This window comes from Carassius auratus, chromosome 17, assembly GCF_003368295.1.
Source record: "Carassius auratus strain Wakin chromosome 17, ASM336829v1, whole genome shotgun sequence".
NCBI lineage: Eukaryota > Metazoa > Chordata > Actinopteri > Cypriniformes > Cyprinidae > Carassius > Carassius auratus.
In genome coordinates, this window is record NC_039259.1 from 12,025,760 (window position 1) to 12,044,238 (window position 18,479).

The 18,479-nt window shown below is 37.4% G+C and overlaps 2 protein-coding genes across 5 annotated transcripts in view; one reads left to right on the forward strand and one right to left on the reverse strand.

Annotated features, from left to right (window-relative positions):
* mboat2a (membrane bound O-acyltransferase domain containing 2a) overlaps positions 1-5,887 on the reverse strand; it is a 58,230-nt gene extending 52,343 nt beyond the window's left edge. Inside the window, exon 1 of one of the 2 annotated variants that reach the window (XM_026285853.1) lies at positions 5,540-5,887. In XM_026285853.1, the coding sequence (XP_026141638.1) occupies positions 5,540-5,617 (78 nt within the window). In that variant the 5' untranslated portion in view covers positions 5,618-5,887. Of the gene's footprint in view, positions 1-1,237; positions 1,341-5,539 lie in introns of those variants that run through there. The other variant, XM_026285854.1, reaches the window with a different exon arrangement.
* A 9,294-nt stretch (positions 5,888-15,181) lies between these two features.
* The window catches only part of LOC113117278 (arf-GAP with SH3 domain, ANK repeat and PH domain-containing protein 2-like), a 59,665-nt gene continuing 56,367 nt past the window's right edge, over positions 15,182-18,479 (forward strand). For 2 of the 3 annotated variants that reach the window (XR_003294145.1, XM_026285855.1), the window contains exon 1: positions 15,182-15,754. Coding sequence is in view for 2 of the 3 variants with exons in the window: in XM_026285855.1 (XP_026141640.1) it covers positions 15,629-15,754 (126 nt within the window). In the remaining variant the exon portion in view is untranslated. The remainder of the gene's footprint in view (positions 15,755-18,479) is intronic. The other variant, XM_026285857.1, reaches the window with a different exon arrangement.

Here is an 18,479-nt window from a genome sequence, read left to right on the forward strand (position 1 = left end):
GTTCTTAGTGTGAACGGGCCTTTAGCATTTTAACCAATCTTTTGAATGGCTTTTACATGATATATGAGGGTTGCTCTAAGAAGTGTCCTTTAAGTGTGGACTAGTGGCATACTAACAAATGAACAGAACATAGTTTATTTGAAATCGTTGGCCACACACTATGAGTTCTCCAACAATCATCAAACTTTGAAAAACAACCAGAATATTCAGGAAAGAAACCAAACACAGCATTAGACATTGGTTTAAAGAACTGCTGTAGCCTATAGAAGTTGTTTGTGACCGTCTTCTACCTCAGATAACCATCATAAAGTGTTTTTAAAGTCAAAGAGTGTAACTTCTGCAAATGGAAAAAAAAAAGGTTTCCCCAAACACTCCCTCTGTCTGCCATTGGTCAGCCAAACGGATAGCCGCGCCCTAAACTCCCACCATTGGTTGATCCAATGTAGCTGTTTCCAAGAGTTTTAAAAAGAGTCACTATGTTTACACTTTTCTAAATAGGGGACACAAATTCTTGCATTGTTAAATATTACACACTTCACCCTTAAAGGAATAGATTACCCAAAAATGAAATGTATTAGACCCCAATGTTATTTAATTAAAGTTTAAATTTAATCACACAACATGAGTGTGATTACATGAGGACAGAGTTTTTATTTTGGGATGAACTATCCATTTAATTATAGTGCCATAAAATGCAAACCAAGGGCTTTAGGACCTAGGTGCTGATAATTCTCACAGCTGACTGGGAAGTGCCCTTACTGACAAAGCTATTTTAACTGCACCTGTTTCAAATTATACACTGTCAGGTTATGGCACAATATTTTGAGCCCAGCCTAGCAACCCACATCTTGCATAATCAGAAACAGATCTATTATGGCTTCACTCTTGTTTTGGCTGAAGCTCAGGACGTAGTAATCCTGACAGCTTGTTTCATGATGTGCTCGGGCTGAGTTATTGATTCCTGTCACTTTAGCAGTAGTTCTAGAGTGGACTCGTATCAGGAGAGGGTTTTAGGCATGAAGCCTGCCAAAATCTCATTCAAAAAAGCTGGTGAAGAAGTATGCCAACGACAGAGCAAAGGGCACTAAAGCTGTGGATATAACCAAATGGACTTACAGATCAGAAACCAACTTGTTTGCTTGGATTTCCATCCTTGATTTATCTTGATGATAATAGGTTAGTATTTTGAGGAATGTTGGCATTGAAGTAAAAAAAAAATGGCTGAAAAAGTACTCACCCTGCAGGCAATCTGAGATGTAAATACGTTTGTTTCTTCATCAGAACAGATTTGGAGATATTTGGCTTTACATCACTTGCTCGCTAATGGATCCTCTGCAGTGAATGGGTGCCGTCAGAATGAGTCCAAATCGCTGATAAAAACATATCAATAATCCACAAGTAATCCACATGACTCCATCAATTAATGTCTTGTGAAGTGAAAAAATGTGTTTGTAAAAAAAAAAAAAATACAATTCCATCACTAAGATTATATCCTTTTACTCCATCATTATATAGCTTTCTCCAGTGAATAAGTTGTCTCATCTGAATTAGGAGAGAAATATGCAAAGATCAAGCAACCTTTCCACCCCAAAACAGTTAACAGAATATATCAGTGGACAGGGCTGGGTGATTTTGTATAGAAATATTACCAAATTACATTCACACAGCACTTTTGTGTTGACAAAGGTGTGACGCGGGCACTGGAATAGGTGAAACATGCAAAAAGATAGGAGTGAACTTCTTTTAACTTGAGCGGCGTATTTTTAGAATGGTGTTGCATGCATGAGACACTGCAAGAAACGCAAGTGCAACAGTCAAACACATCCATGTTTACAGAGAAAAAAAACTATGGAAAGGCAGTGCAATAGAATAAAAAAACCTGTAAAGAACTACTACTGTATGTCTGATATTTCTGTTGTTATTCTACTGTTGTTTCTAAAGAACCTTTATAGTTAATAAAAGACTACTGGTGTTATACCTTCAGTCATTTTGATTATTAATTACCTTGACTGTTGAGATTTTCTAAAAAAAAAATTTTCCTCGTTTAATTTCTGAACACATAATATGTCTCAGACAAGTTTGTACAATATGTAGTTTTTGCATCTTTTCTGCAAAGATATTTAATTTGTTTGACATTGACATCATCTAAGTGCATGTGTGCTGCACTTAGAATAGAATTTTCTTTAACTAGAGGGTTAATAAAGAAAAAGTAACTTGAACCATGTTGTAGGCTTGTTACATTTTCAAGTTGACTAGTTAATTTTATTTATTTTTTAATCGAAAATCGGTCAAATATTCTACAAAAATTTAGATTAAAATTTTTTGCAAAATCGCCCAGTGCTATCAGTGGATTTTGATGTAAAAGGGAACAAGAGGATAAGACTTTTTCACTGAAGTTATAATGGATAATGGACTCATAATTTGGTCAGAACTAATGGTTTAAATTTAAACCGATAATAATGGATTCGTTTCTTATCCAGCCTTTTGCTTCACAAGAAATGAACTGATGGACTTTAGTCATGGATTAATTTTGGATTACTGTGATGATTTTATGGACTCTCATTCTGACGGCACCCATTCACTGCAGAGGATCCATTGGTGAGCAAGTGATGTAATGCTAAATCTCTTCAAATACCGATTTCCAGTCTACACTTGCTTGGCCTGAAAGTGAGTACATTTTCTTTTCTGGGTTAACTATTCCTAACACTCTCACTGCTGAGTCCCACACCAATAAAATATATTTAACATATGTAAAAAATAAAGAGGTTGAACAGGTAGACGTTTCAAAAGAAATGCAAGAATGTCTACACTCCAAAAACTGGCTTTCAACTAGATGCACTGCACACATCTCACTGAACATAAGTGAACTTTTTATCACTTACTTGCATGCATGGAAGCCAGGATTTTAGCTGCTAGATTTGATGAATATTTCATCATACATCCACACAAGTTTAATACAGCAACATTGGGAACATATGCCGTATATCTCTTGTTTTTTGGAGGGTTATGAAAGAAAGATAGGATTTAACCTGAGGCATATAACTTATAACACAGGCATTAATAATAGTTCATTAATACAAAAAAAATCTACAATAGGCTTGTGATTCCAGCAACCACAGAACACATCTGCTGAAAATTGCTTGGTAATGTGGTAATTATTTATATAATGGTGCATTTCATGGAAAGGTTTTTTATTTTAATTTTTTTATATAATTTAAAAAAGCAAACTTTCTTTTATTCTAAATTCATTGCACAAAAACTGAAATAATTCAAGAGTTTTTGGTTTTAATTCTGATAGTTATGACTTACAGCTTAGGAAGAATAAAAATTCAGTATCTCAAAATATTTGAATATTTTCTCAAAGATCAATCATAAAAAGATTTACAAAACCGAGATGTTTAAGATCCCCAAAGCAGGTTTAATTATGCACTGAATACTTGGTTGGGGCTCCTTTTGTGTGAATTAATGCTACAATGCGGCGTGGCATGGAGGCGATCAGCCTGTGGCACTGCTGAGGCGTTATTGAATAGCGGTCTTCAGCTCTATATTGTTTGTCAGATGTTACTTATCTTCCTCTTCACAATACCTCATAGATTCTCTGTGAGATTTAGGTCAGGCGAGTTGGCTGGCCAATCAAACACAGTAATATCATGGTCATCAAACCACTTGGAAGTGGTTTTGGCACTGTGGGCAGGTGCGAAAGTCCTGCTGCAAAATGAAATCAGCATCTCCATAAAGCTTCTCAGCACACGGAAGCATAAAGTGCTCCAAAATCTCCCGGTAGATGGCTACACTGACTTTGGACTTGATCAAACACAATAGAGAGCAACACCAAGAGAGACGTCACGGCACCCCAAATCATCACTGACTCCGGAAACTTCACACTGGACTTCAACAGCTTGGATTCTGTGCCTCTCCAGTCTTCCTCCAGACCTTGATTTCCAAATGAAATGCTAAATTTACTTTCATCTGAAAAGAGGACCACTGAACAACAGTCCAGTTATTTTTCTCTTTACCCCAAGTGAAATGCTTCTGATGTTTTTTTCTGGTTCAGGAGTGTCTTGGTTCTAGGAATGTGACAGCTGTAGCCCTTTACCTGAAGACGTCTGAGTGTGGTGACTCTTGATGTGCTGACTCAAGCTTCAGTCGGGTCCTTGTGAAGTTCTCCCAAGTTCTTGAATCAGCTTTTCCTGACAATCTTCCCAAGGCTGTGGTCATCACTGTTGCTTGTTTAACTTTTGCAACCGCCTTTTTTCCTTCCAGTCAACTTTCTATGAATATATTTTAATACAGCACTCTGTGAAAAGCCATCCTTTTCAGCAATAACCTTCTGCGTTGCTTACCCTCCTTGTGGAGGGTGTTGATGATTGTCTTCTGGACAACTGTCAAGTCAGCAGTCTTTCCCATTATTGTGGTTGCATGTTCTAAACTAGCCCAAGAGGTACTGTACCCAGTATTTATACTCAAAATTAATCAAACTAATCAAGCTAAAAATGAAATATTCTAATTTTGTGAGACACTGAATTCTTAATTTTCCTAAGGTGTAAGTCAAATGAATCTACAATAGAAAAGTTTGCTTTTTCTAAATTAAATTACAAAAAAATAAAAGACCTTTTCCACGATATTCTATTTTTTTTAGATGCACCTGTTTTTTATATATATATATATATATATATATATATATATATATATATATATATATATATATATATAAAATATTGAGAAAATGAGGAACAAGTTACTGAATCCTTTAAGTGAACAAGTCGAGTCACTTAGAAGATTCAAAGTCCCCACCACTATTTACCAGAGGATATGAAAAGAAAAAAAAAACTCTGGTCTTCCAATAAATTTGTAAAAATTTTAAAGTAAATCAAATAAAAGTACAATTGTTTTACACGAGATAAAACATGCTGAGGAGACGTACATCGGAGAAGACGACATCTCAAGAAAATAACAACGTGAAAAAAATGGGGAACTGAAACAACTATCGCTGCCTTAACTGAAGTGTTCTTTTGCTTTAATAACTCATGGTACAACGGTTTGTATTTAGGACATCTGTACACATAATCTTTTTTTTTTTTTTTTTTTTTTGCAGAACGTCTCTCCAGCCCAGCAGGATTCGTGACTATGGCGGTGTCCAAATAATCGAGCTGCCTACATAGACAACATCACGGGGCGTTACTGGCGCTCGCGAGCATGATGTCTGGACTTCTCCTAATGCGCCTGTATGACTAAAATGATGTCTAAACAGATAACATACTTGGTTTAGCAACAAAGCCTGTGACTCACTTGTCATCAGGCAATATTTTGAGAAAAATACAGGAAGGAAAAGGAGACAGACTAGCGTTATGAAATACGCGAAGATGAATTTCAGGCTCGTTGTGTCAAGAATATCATCCCAAAACGCTCTTCTATCATGCAGTTTGTATGTGCGCATTAATGTGCTAGATTTACAGCAAACGGCTCACCAGCTAGCGATCTTCGCTGTGCAAAAAATGACAAAAGCGAAACATAAATCCCAGTTAAAGTGACAGTTTACCTGGTCCAGTGGCAGATCAATAATCTTACTAATTGGCTGCAGCAGTGTGGAGCCCGTGCAAGACGTTGAAGTGGCCATGACTCAGTCCAGCTCCACTCCCTTACAGTGAAAATCGCCCAAAACGTCGTTTGTCCTCTTTCTCTCCCTCTCTTCCTCTCTTTATGGTGGATGGGTGTTGGGATGATGTTCTCTGGTGCTGCTCTGGTCGCGGACTGTCAGCGCTGTTGCACCGCCTGAACATCAACACAAAGCCCGTGTAGGCGGACTGGCTCGCCCTTCCCCTCCATTACATCAAACTACTGCTGCTCAATTACTTACAGTACACACACACACACAGAGAGAGAGAGAGAGAGAGGGCGCAAAATAACTTTACTGACACTCCCTCTCATTCACATCCCTCATTTACTATATAGCCATATGCTATAGCCATATACTATAGCCTATCGAGTAAATTATGGCCATTTTAAAAACTGCACTTAATAAATAAAATAGTTAATTGATGTACATGCTCATAAGACTCCAGACAACCAGATTTCTAGAAAAGTTGCTTTATGAGGATCGACCCTTAATGGGCGTGGCCATGTTGACATCACATGACCAGCTGTAGCCTAACTCTAATAAAAACAACAACAATAATAAAATAAAATTTCAGCCATTGCTCAAAGCGCTTTGCAAAGTATAAACAAAAGTAAAAACAATACATAATTTACATATGACAAATATGTTAGGACTAAGTGGACTCTATCAAAAAAAAAAAAGGGGGGGCAGATTTTCTCAGTAACACTTTAAAATAACTTACAGCAACTCTATGTACTTTTTTTTTTACCTTGAAAAATCAATCCCAAATCATTCTGATGGCACACAGACTTCTAATAAGCCAAATGACTTCTCTATCCCATGCTTCCTGTTATCCAGAGGCATTATTAATAACACTGGGAGTATGAATGCTTGGTGAAACACTGAAATTCTGTAAAAAGTGTGGATTGCTTTAAGCAATCAATAAAAGCAGGTGTACAGTTATACTATTTATATGACAGTGAATTCCACTCGCTTTACTGGTTCAAAACAATAAACAAAACTAGATACATTGCTACAACATTACCAAGCATTATGAAATTAGCTATTTATTACTCAACAAACTAACATTAGGCTAAATATTCATTTAAGCAGTTGTGATAAGAAATGTGATAAAATTATCTGTTTATATATCTGGACACTGACCTGACCCCCAGCAGCACATTCCCAGACCCCATGGGCATAGACCCTTACATGATAAAATTAGATTGAATTACATGTTAAATACAAAGATATTGGAAAAGAAATAGAAGGTAAAAAAAAAAAAAAAAGATGCCTGGGGTTATTGTATCTTCTACACATGCCTGAACTTTGTGGCCTAGACCCAGAACTGAGATCTGGCCTACATGAGGTATATTATTAATATGGTTCTTATTATGTTTTAGTGGACTTTCCTGCTGTAGAAAAGAACTATAGTGTAACAGTCAGAGAGTGCCACCTACTGGTCATTATGGAATATAAATATAATCCATGGGCCTATTTTATGAATTTAAATTTGTTTAATAAAAACGTAACTCGTTTTACCTTATATATATATATATATATATATATATATATATATATATATATATATATATATATATATATATATATATATATATATATATATATATCAGTATACTAAAATAACAACAATTTCTCCATTTCTTAGACATAGCGGTATGCACAATGAAAGCGATATGCACAATAAAAACAAAAGCAGACCATTGAAAAGGGCGTTTACATATACCAGTTTAGACTATTTGAGTTCACTCAGCTAAGCCATGTGCAAGTAGCAATTGCAGGTCGTAATGTTAACTATTAAAATGAAATGCAAATGTCAATGTCTGACAGGCAATGTCCATTCTAGAGTTCCAGGGTCCACAGATTAGCTCTGAACTCGCCCAATTAGGTTTGGTTATAACAACACCTGCTCGATTGGCTTTTGTAGCCTAATACTTAGCCCAAGTGCACTTCATACTAACAAACATCATGAAGTACATTGGTAGGTCAGCATGATAGTACAAGGCTTTGTTGCTTGGGGTCTCTGCTGAACACCTGTTCGACACGCAAGCACAACGGAGGGCAGACGGGCATCAGAGGATGAAGAGCCCATGATTCAGCAGATCTTCTGTGTGTCTGGGACTAGACTTTTACTCCACAGTGTGTCTGGTAGGACGCACATGTTAAACTCTTACTGTTCACACAAACCACAGTAAACACATATTACCATGTCGCTAATTAAGCTGGTTTATTAATTCAATATCAGTAATTTTTTTTAATTTTGACACTGTGAGTAGACATAGCCTACTTCGTGTTAACCCTAAAAAAGGCAAAACTGTGAAAAGACATGAAAAATATATATATTTATTGCTATTTTCCATCTTATTGGGGCTCAAATCTTCTTTTCTTTTACTGTCTATGACTCAAATAATACAATTTCATTATTATTATTTTCAAAACTTGTCTTATTTTTTACGTTTACATACCCCAGGACATGTTGCCCCTTTGGGGGTATAAATTAAATGACAACAGAACACTTGCTTATCTATCCTTGTTACAACATGGTTGTAATTCCTGAACGCTTTGGAATATAGACTTAAGGTTACACTCTTTTTAGATTGCTGAAGTGAAAGTCGCAAAAATTATAAAGAAAAAGTTTACAGTAAAGTTAATGTTGTATACATTTTTATTATACATAAACTAAATATTTGATAAAATATGTTGTACTCTAAACGTATTGTAAAATCAAAGCCATGTGTCTTAACAATGTTTTGAATTTGAAGTTAAATTGTGAAAAAATGTGGTTCCTGTGAGATTTTGTTTGGGAACTATACCAAAAATATCCACTTGGTTACACATAAAATCTGTTGATTTTTTTTTTTTTTTTAATTATATATTTTTTAATGCATTTTCTATCAAAGTATAACTTCTGTTACAAAACAGTTCCCAAATATGGAACCATGACTGTTTTTATATCTTGATTTATAGCTTTAAAACGGTGCCATACTCCCTGTTACGAACATTTATATACAGATTACAAAAAATGTAAGTATTTACATTTTCACTGTAAATGTAATAAGCTAATGCTCTAATGCCGTTTTCCAAAATGTGTAAATGTGTGAATTAAATCAACTCTTTTCAGATGTGTGAGTAGTTTTAAAGGGGTCATATGGTGTTGCTAAAAATAACATTATTTGGTGTAATGAAATGTGTTTATGTGGTTTAAGGTAAAAAAAAAAAAAAAAAAACTTATTTTCCATATACTGTGCATTACTGTGTCTCGTCAGGCATGACGAAGCAGATATCGTTCTCTTTTGGAAGGCCAAACAAAGTAGTTTCGCTTTCACACTGAAACACACAGCGTCTATACGGCATGGCAGTGACGGCAACAACAATACTACAATGAGAATAAAAGGAACGCCTTCTTTCTTTGTGTGAACATCTGAGTAGTGTTATGCAAATTTTCCCACATAGTGATGCAGAGATGTGGGGCTTGTTAGAATGAGCCGTTTAAGGGGGGTGTGGACGAGCCTTTACTTTTATAAAAAATATCTCTTTGGATTTGAGACTTTAGTCTTTGCAACTTTACAGATCTTCTTTTATGCACCAACAGATTGTAACACTACAAAGAGGAAGAAAAATGTTAAATTGCATCATATGACCCCTTTAAATGCTTCCTGCGAGCTGAACAAAGAATGTATAAAACAAGTAAAAATATTCTAAATATTCAAAACAAACACCCTTTCTAAATGAAATCAAGAAAAAAGACCTACACTTTCCCTGCTTCTCCCCAAAGGTTCTCGTATGTTTGTATCCCCCAGGATAAGTTGCCCTTTTTAGGGTTAATTTACCTGACTTGCAAAAAAAGAACGTAAATAAGCATTTGTTTCAGGGAACAAAAAACACACTTTGTGGTAGTAAATAAACTAAATCAAAATAAATTGGACTGAAACAACCTATCATTCCAGCATGCATGATTAATGACCGAAGAGATAGACTAGCATTACTTTATTTGTTCACAATTTTATGTAGGGCTGTGCAAAAGAACGAATGCGATTTTCATGTACATGTTGTCAGTAAAGCCACCCCTGTGAGTAGTTCATCTCCAGCATGTGCTGTGCCGAAATTTGCACCCTGCCAGATTATGCATCCCCTAGCATTGGTAGGTTTCGGAGTAGGTGTGGGGGAGGGGTTAGGATTAGAGGTGGGGTTGGGATTAGGCAATCAAGTAGCGACTTCAACGAGGGGGTGCTCAATCTGGCAGGGGTGCAGAATTCAGCACAACCAAGTGGCAACCTTCCGCTCTCTTTTGTGAAGCCAACAAGGAAGGCACTCAAACTGTAGTTCGTCAACTGGCCGCTAGAGTCTGGCTGCAAAAGAGAGTCAGTCCCATAGACTCCCCATGTTAAAATGACCACTATCACAGCAGAAAAAATAGTTTACTGTCTGGTTCAAAAAATAATTTTGGTCTATACAGCTAATCTTGCCTGTCATGACAACTACGAGGGGGATGATTTTTTTTTTTTTATAACTCATCCGTTTAAATTATATTAAGCCTTCAATTCCTGCATAATTTAGTGCATGATCACTTGAGTGACAGGTGGATTCCCGCTGCTGTCGAGCTAGGTGGGCGTGGTTTCAGCAACCACACTTTCTGAACAAAAGTTATCAATTTTTCACTTGCCCCATGAAACTTTGCGTGAACTGGAGGTGTACCTTCTGTTTAACTGCAAACATTACCTCAAAAACCCTATATGCTATAGGCCTACATCACAAGACAGTCTTCAAATATTTTATCACACTAAAGGCTTGAATAAAATCAGAACAGATTTTAAAACATCACACACTTTCAGACTTCTTAAATGGTTACAGAAGGTTCATGCCCTTCATACACTGTGCAACTGTCTGTGAAATCTGCTGACTGGCTCTGATTTTCAGCAATTAACATTGAAACGTCCAAACTGCACACTGAGGCAAAGTTGTGTGCAAGTCATGCAGTGCACTACAGCCTGAAAATTAACAAAAACTTTAACACTTCAGTGAAGTAAGTGCACAGCTTTCAGTCAAATCTCCTCTGACAAAAAAAATAAAATAAAATCCTCATCACTTTTTAGAGGGTTTCACAGTGTGCCATGTTTTGAAGTAGTTCCTTGAAGCACAGAGCTACATTGTATTTTGTACATTACACAGGTGTCTTTACTTTGTAACCTGAAATTTTGCACAGGACACACACTTTTCTCCCACTTGTGGCATCTGACCTGAAATACTCCGGGCACATAGCTCTTCCTCCACAGCAGATGGTTCAGAGGTCTCTTGGTCACATGATGTGTATGGCTCTGTACAACAATCCCCACCAGCTCAGCCACGAGTGCCTCTCGAAATTCCTTCTGGGTGAAAAGGGTCTTCTTCTGAGATTTCAGCAGATACTGGTTCAAACTGTTCATCACTGTAATATCGACAAAATGGTCTTGTGTATGACATTGTAGTACCCAGTCAGGGCATCTGAAAGGTCCACACCTTTCATATATTTATTGTAGTCCTTTCACCATCTCTGGAATTGTGATTTGGCACTTTTCCCATTCATTCTTAGGATTCCCGACACGCCATCATATGCCTGGTGAATCGTCGAACACATCGAAACCATTTTTGTGTCCATCCAGCTCCTAAGAGGAGCTTACCTTTATGAAGCCAGCGCATGGATCCTCTTTGCGCCCCTTTCGCTGAGCTCATTGGGCCTTGTTCTAGGAAAGCCCTGTTTGTGGGAGCGTATCCATTTCTCCAGCAAGTCCAACTAAAGGCCTGGGCTTGCATAAAAGTTGTCCATATACACATGGTAGCATTTGCCAAGAAGAGGCAGATCCAAGAGGTGTACCACAGAATCATAACTCAGTCCTTTACCTGTGGCCAAAGAAGACTTCCCTTTTTATTTATTGTAATGTTTGTTTCCTCAGTTGGTCAGAACAAAGCGTGGCAGACTTGTAGATGACAATATACAGTATGATGAAAATTCTTATTTGGGTCACATATTCAAAGACGTAGGCTAGAATTACTAAGTATAGTGAATATCCACTCCGGTGTGGTGACTGATAGCTACACATTCACCTCAAAACAGATTCATCCACTGGATTACATTCAGAACCCACGCAGGTTTTCAAACATAGATGGCAACAAAGAGGCAAAACTTGCGGACTGCAGCTTTAAAATGTTATTTTGATGTCATAATTCTGACTTTCTCATCGTGGTATCATCATTTAGTCTTTTTCTCTTATGACTTGGATGCCATTTTAATTACTTAGTATCTTCTAATTTTGACTTTTTATCTCTTAATTATTTTATTTTGTGTCAGAAATGGGATTTCATGCAACAGAATGTCAAGATTACAAATATTATGTAAATAGTTAACACAATATATAGAGCCATCTATAGCAGTAAGCCTATTGAACCCTAACATATTGCAGCTTCGGCAGATAATAATTTCTGAAAGCAGAACTTCTCAATAAGGAACAAGGTTATTCAAAGAGACACCAGCAGAGGTCATATGGATATGCTTTCACTCTTCATTATGAGCTCTGAGTGGAGAGAGCATTAGAGTGTTGTATTAACATTCAGAAGAGAGTCAGCTATGCGAAATGAGAATTAGAGTTAAAACTTTGCTCGTCATATTAATTATTTTCAAATATTCATATATTAACAGCAGATAATATGACTGCCCTCAAGGTTATTGGGGACATCAGGTGTCCGAATTATGGTCAAGGTGTGCAAACATGCACAGATAAACCAAAACCTGTCATTGTCTTTAAAGTCATGTTTTCATATAGCCTATATTTTTACATAAACAGAACTATGCGGTGTGCGGCATGAATTATGTTACTTTTGAATTAAGTTTCCTCTTTTTAACCTGAAGTGACTGCAGTCTTTTGTGAGGATGCAAATACACTCTGCTACAAATATCTTGCTATGATTCTTGACTTTTATAAATCGTTATGTTATGTTATGTTATGACAATTTTGTGAATTATTTGTGTTGAAATAACTTAATCATGAACTCATTAATTGTTGTCCTTTCAATTATACACCGAACAAATTTATAAATGCCACACTTTTGCATTTATAACTGCACTCAAAGAAAAAAACTGCACTTTTTCTATGTACACAAAGGGCCTATTTCTCTCAAATATTGTTCACAAATATACCTACAGGTGTGGCATATCAGGATGCTGATTAAACAGCATGATTATTGCACAGCTGTGGCTGTGTGAAGTTGCTGGATATTGGCAGGGACTGGAACACGCTGTTGTATTCGCCGATCCAGAGCATCCCAAACATGCTCAATGGGTGACACATCCGGTGAGTATGCTGGCCATGCAAGAACTGGGATGTTTTCAGCTTCCAGGAATTGTGTACAGATCCTTGCAACATGGGGCCGTGCATTATCATGCTGCAACATGAGGTGATGGTCATGGATGAATGGCACAACAATGGCCCTCAGGATATCATCACGGTATCTCTGTGCATTCAAAATACCATCAATAAAATGCAACTGTGTTTGATCTTCATAACATACGCCTGCCCCGTCCATAACCCCACTACCACAATGGGCCACTCGATCCACAATGTTGACATCAGCAAACGCTCACCCACACAACTCCATACACACTTTCTGCCATCTGTCCTGTACAGTGAAAACTGTGCCAGCCTAAGCCTAGTCATGCTGTCTAATCAGCATCTTGATATGCCACACCAGTGAGGTGGATGGATATATCTCGCGAAAAGGAGAAGTGCTCACTAACACAGATTTAGACATATTTGTGAACAATATTTATTCTTGTTGTGAATATTTGTTATTGTTGTGAACACTATCATGAAAAATGGGAGCAAAAACAAAAGTATTGCGTTTATAATTTTGTTCAGTGTATATAAGATTTAAAATACCATCACTATCTCAACCTCAGTTATTATTATATTAGCCTTCAAATTGATCATGGGGTTTCTCTGAGAACATTGCCTACATTGGAGTAAAAAAACTATGAAATATCTATTTCACCCCAATGATTTAATGTACACTTTTACATTTGTGAGTTTTCTGATTATCATTGCTGATTTAGTTGCACATAATAAAGACTGTCTTCTTTTGGACTAGCGATTACAGGCCTCAGCAATTACAAAATTATCATCTTAATTAGTCTTTTGTTGTGGAGGCAGGGAGTGTGAAGCTTATATTGAAACAGACACGGCACTAATGATAAAGCACTCTTCTACAGACTAATGAATTTATATCCAGGAAGGAGAGAACTTTCTTTCTTTCTTTTTTAAAGGCACAAAAGATAAATCTTTTTTTATATATATTATTATTAGTCTTTAGCATATAAGTAAATATATGCCTAATTCACAAATGCCCTTAAAGGGTTAGTTCACCCAAAAAAGAAAATTAGCCCATAAATTACTCACACTCAAGTCATCCCAGGTGTGGATCCATGACTTTCATCTTTTAGACAAATCCAGTTGGAATTATATAAAAAATACATATTTTCAAGCTGTTTTATGGCACTCATGCATTGATTCGCTACAGGAGGCCTTTGTTCACCTTTTGGAGCCACGTGAGACACTTTTTTTTTAATGGAAGGGCACTTTTTATTTAACTTCTTTTGGACTGACGGAATGCAACACCCGCGACTGCAATGATAGAGCTTGAAAAATCAAAGACAATTTTTTATATAACTCTGACTGGATTCATCTGAAAGAAGAAAGTCATATACCCAATGCCTTGAGGGTGAGTAAAACACAACCTAATTTAGATTTTTTGGGTGAACTAACCCTTTAAAAACACATTTGTGGGCAACAGCAGAAGCAAAGAATTTCAGTCAATAAGGACTTCAGTATTTTTAAGAAGACTTTCAAATTTTCAACTAGTCTTTCATACTATGGGAAACCAGTCAAAAATCCATTTGTGTATTCTCTCTCTCTCTCTCTCTCTCTATATATATATATATATAGTGTGTGTGTGTGTGTGTGTGTGTGTGTGTGTGTGTGTGTGTTTGTGTGTGTGTGTGTGTGTGTGTGTGTGTGTGTGTGTGTGTGTGTGTGTGTGTGTGTGTGTGTGAAAAGAAAATAAGGGTACAAACAAGGGTACGCATATATAAAATCAAATAAATATAGTGTAAAGTTCACAAACTTTGAAAGTTCTTACAGCTTTCTTATCCACAGAGTCTTTGATATTGTCAATATATATATAGCTACATATTTCAGTCAACAAAACCATAAAATAGTTTTTTTATTGGTAAATTTACAATTAATGTGAAATTTCGTCAATAGAATAAGTAAATAATAAGGTAAAAGTACTGTTCCTATTGGTCAGGATAGTCAGTAAAACCAAAGAGTACATTCTCCCATAGTAGTAAAGAAGGTATTAAACTCTCATTATTACCTCAGACTCGAGAGATTTACTCACAGAAGACGTTTCCTTCTCCACCTTAAGAGAGGCGCTCAAGATCCTAAAGGCGAGCTCCAGTCAGGCCACGCCCTGCGTCCATTCCGATTGGCTCATAGCTGGCAGCTCTGGTTCCTCATTGGTCACTCCTTTCCCATTGAATCTCCTCCACCTTTACTTTGTCATTTTTCTGCGCTTTCATTGAATCGCACTGCAAGAGCCGCATCGATCTAAAGCCTGCAGCAATCCCAGCACGACAACGTACACTCCTGTCCCTTATCAGATGAGGACTACATCAGAAGACTGCTTTATTTTCAAACGGGTGGACTGAATCCCCACTTACACTGGACGAAGTGAGAGCCAGCACCGTGGGAGAAAGATTTCCCGTCGCAGAAACGTCACTTCTCTGTAGTTGGCTAATGATTTTTAGTAATTCCCAACTTGTCTTAATCAACGCAGGACAAAACACAGCGATGATAGGACTTCAGAACGCTCATGAGAGCTTTATTTCGGCATTTTATCTCTGAATTTCGACATTAAGTATACCACAGCCGGTTACTACGAGGATTAAAACCGATATTTGTGTTTTTTTACGAGGGAAATACAATGCCGGACCAGATCACAGTGGCGGAGTTTGTGGCGGAGACGAATGAAGATTATAAATCGCCCACCGCCTCAAACTTCACCACTAGAATGACTCACTGCAGGAATACTGTAACCGCACTGGAGGAGGTGAGACCCATAACTTTATCTAACCTGCTATTCTTAAAACCTCAATGACTGTTTTGCTTACTTACAAGTCCACTAAAGTCAGCTATTGCTCCCCTCGGAGTTACTAAATGAGTCACTGAGGAGGCAAATCCTCGCGCCCTCTTTGTTGATGCCTCACCCATTATTAGACAACTGCTGTATTTCAGTCTCATCCTGATGAGATATAATAAACCACCAACAGTTTGATTATTCATTGCATATTTAGAATAAAATACCACTCAGGGGCTGAAATATATGTACACTGATTAGGTAAGAATTTATGTATAAGAAAAAAAAAAATAGTTGATCAACACCTGTTACAATTAATACATTTTTTTTTTTTTTGGCTGGTCAATAGTTGGTCGACCAGCTACAATATTCCAAAACCATGCTGACATATGTAAGAAAGTCCAACTTTGGACATCGTAATGGTTCAGTCTGGTTTGAGATGTTCTCACAGCCTGGCTAAGATGCTCGTGCTGGTCTCCTAAATCATCCAAGCAGGTGTTCCTCTAGTTTAGTTTGTTGGCAAGCCTGAAAAGTGTCCGGAACCCCTCTATAAAACCAGGTAAGACCACCATATTAGACCAGGTTCCTAAACACACCTCCCAGTTTAAACTGGATTTTCAAACAGGGAATACTAATATAGTGCATCTAAAGTTTATAGTGTCTAGATTTATTATATAAAACATCCCACAAGTGACTGAAGCCTCAACTTGACTAGATATAAATAGCCTTTCTCATCTCTGATGGGGTCTGCTGCTTGTGTGTTTTGTTGAATAGAGTGATCCTCCTTTGGGATCTGCATCATCACAGTTACATTATAGTCAAACTGTGATAGATGCTGCAGGCTGGATGAATTTAAGAATACAGACAGTAATGTGGTGAGATGTTAGGGGTGAAACAGTTGCTAAGTGACTTTTGCAGATATGAATAGCAAGGTGTGTTGTTTGCCAGGATATTTGACTGGTTATGGCTTGAATCTGCATTTCGTAATCCCATTTGGTTAAAAGATTCTTGTGCTTTCATGGTAATACCACAAATGGGTAACTGCGTTCTGTCCTGTTGCTGTTTGTTCCTATGAGGAACTCCGGAAGTCTGGAGCTAAATGATTGTTTTTTGGTCTTCCTCCGCTTGCATGCTGTTTGTTCACTCATTGGCTTTTGTGGTAATTGCTTCAGGGACATAAATAGTACTGTCCACATATTTGCAGTTTTATGGAATCGCTGTAAGTTGGGTGTTTTTGTAACTTGTTTAACACTGACCAACATACAGAGACCGCAAAACAGTTTTTCCAGGTGTCATTCCCTTGCTGCGTAGTGGTTGGTCTTCAGAGGAAATGTTCACGATTCTTCTCCCTGTTGTCTCATCACTTTGAAACGGCTAAACGTAACGGGCATAATTTAACTTGCAGCGTTCGCCAGATAATAAACAGGACAAGATAGAAGGATTTATAATTTCCTTTTTAAAGCAATTAAACTGGAAAACAAGTTAATTTGAGGCCTGGAGTTGTAAAGGCTTTAGCCACAGGGGAAATAAAGGCTGTAAAATATTACCGCGCAGTTTGAGACGACAATATCTGATCAAGTAGTGCATGAAAATAAATGTTCAGTCTTCAGTTTATAGGCTGTTCTTAACCAAACATTCACTTAATCATTGGACTTCTAATGTTGAAGTATTTAATCTACACAAACACCAAGGATTGTGATCTTCCAGCATTTATTGATTGCGTCTTGTTAAGTCTCGAGTCACCTTATGAGTAAAATGAGCTTTTCAGACCACAAATCAGATGATGGACTCCTATTGGTGTTTTTAGTTTAATAGCATCTCTCTTTCATGCCGTGGGAGAGTGGGATTGATTTATGGTTGGATGTGTCCTTTTCTTATTGCAAGGTTAGCCGAGGGCAACGGGTTCAGAATCCATAAGCATCAGCGCTTCATATGATACCTGTATTTTCTCTTGCATTTATCTCAATGCTGTTTTTCTGGTATGACGTTGCCTTAGGATATGGATATAACTTCCAGACTTTCTTTTAAATACGTTTAACCCGTTTTTATAAATTTAGCCTGCTTTTGTAGGCCAAAGAGAGCTGTATAGCCTAGTTCAAACGGAGTAAGCTGACTCTCTAGTTCAGATGTTGGCAGGAGTTTTACTCCTCGGTTGCACTTTATCTTTAGAAAGTGTTTCGAACACATTTGAGGCCAGTGCTGCCCACCCTAGTGTGGTCTGAATGAATCTTTGTGCCTTGCACACAGAGTTCACAGTGTGTCAGTGAAGTGTGTGATCCCGCTGAATGGCTTGGGCATTACAGAGGGATTCCTAAGAAATATTGGCATTGACCTTGTTGTCTGCTGAAAACCTATTGATGCTGAAGCCAGTGGTGTGTTTTTATCCAAAGGGCCAACCAAAAAGAAATGCACATGCCTGCAGAATATTTATTTCGGCATTTGCCTGAACAGACGGAATGCATATGCAAAAATCTGATTTTCCAGTCAGATATTAATGTTGGTTTACACTAAATGTGGAAAAAGCTGGTTGTTGTTGCAGTATAGTGTTCAAAACAGCCCTTATACAGCTGTGGTCACTTGGGAAAGTCACCAGCTGAGCTCGTTTAGTTAGGATTGGTTCTTGAACACTAGTGTCAACAATGCTGATGGAACCAACAGCTGCTCGGTGGAACAGGTGAGGTTCGAGGGTTTAAAGCAA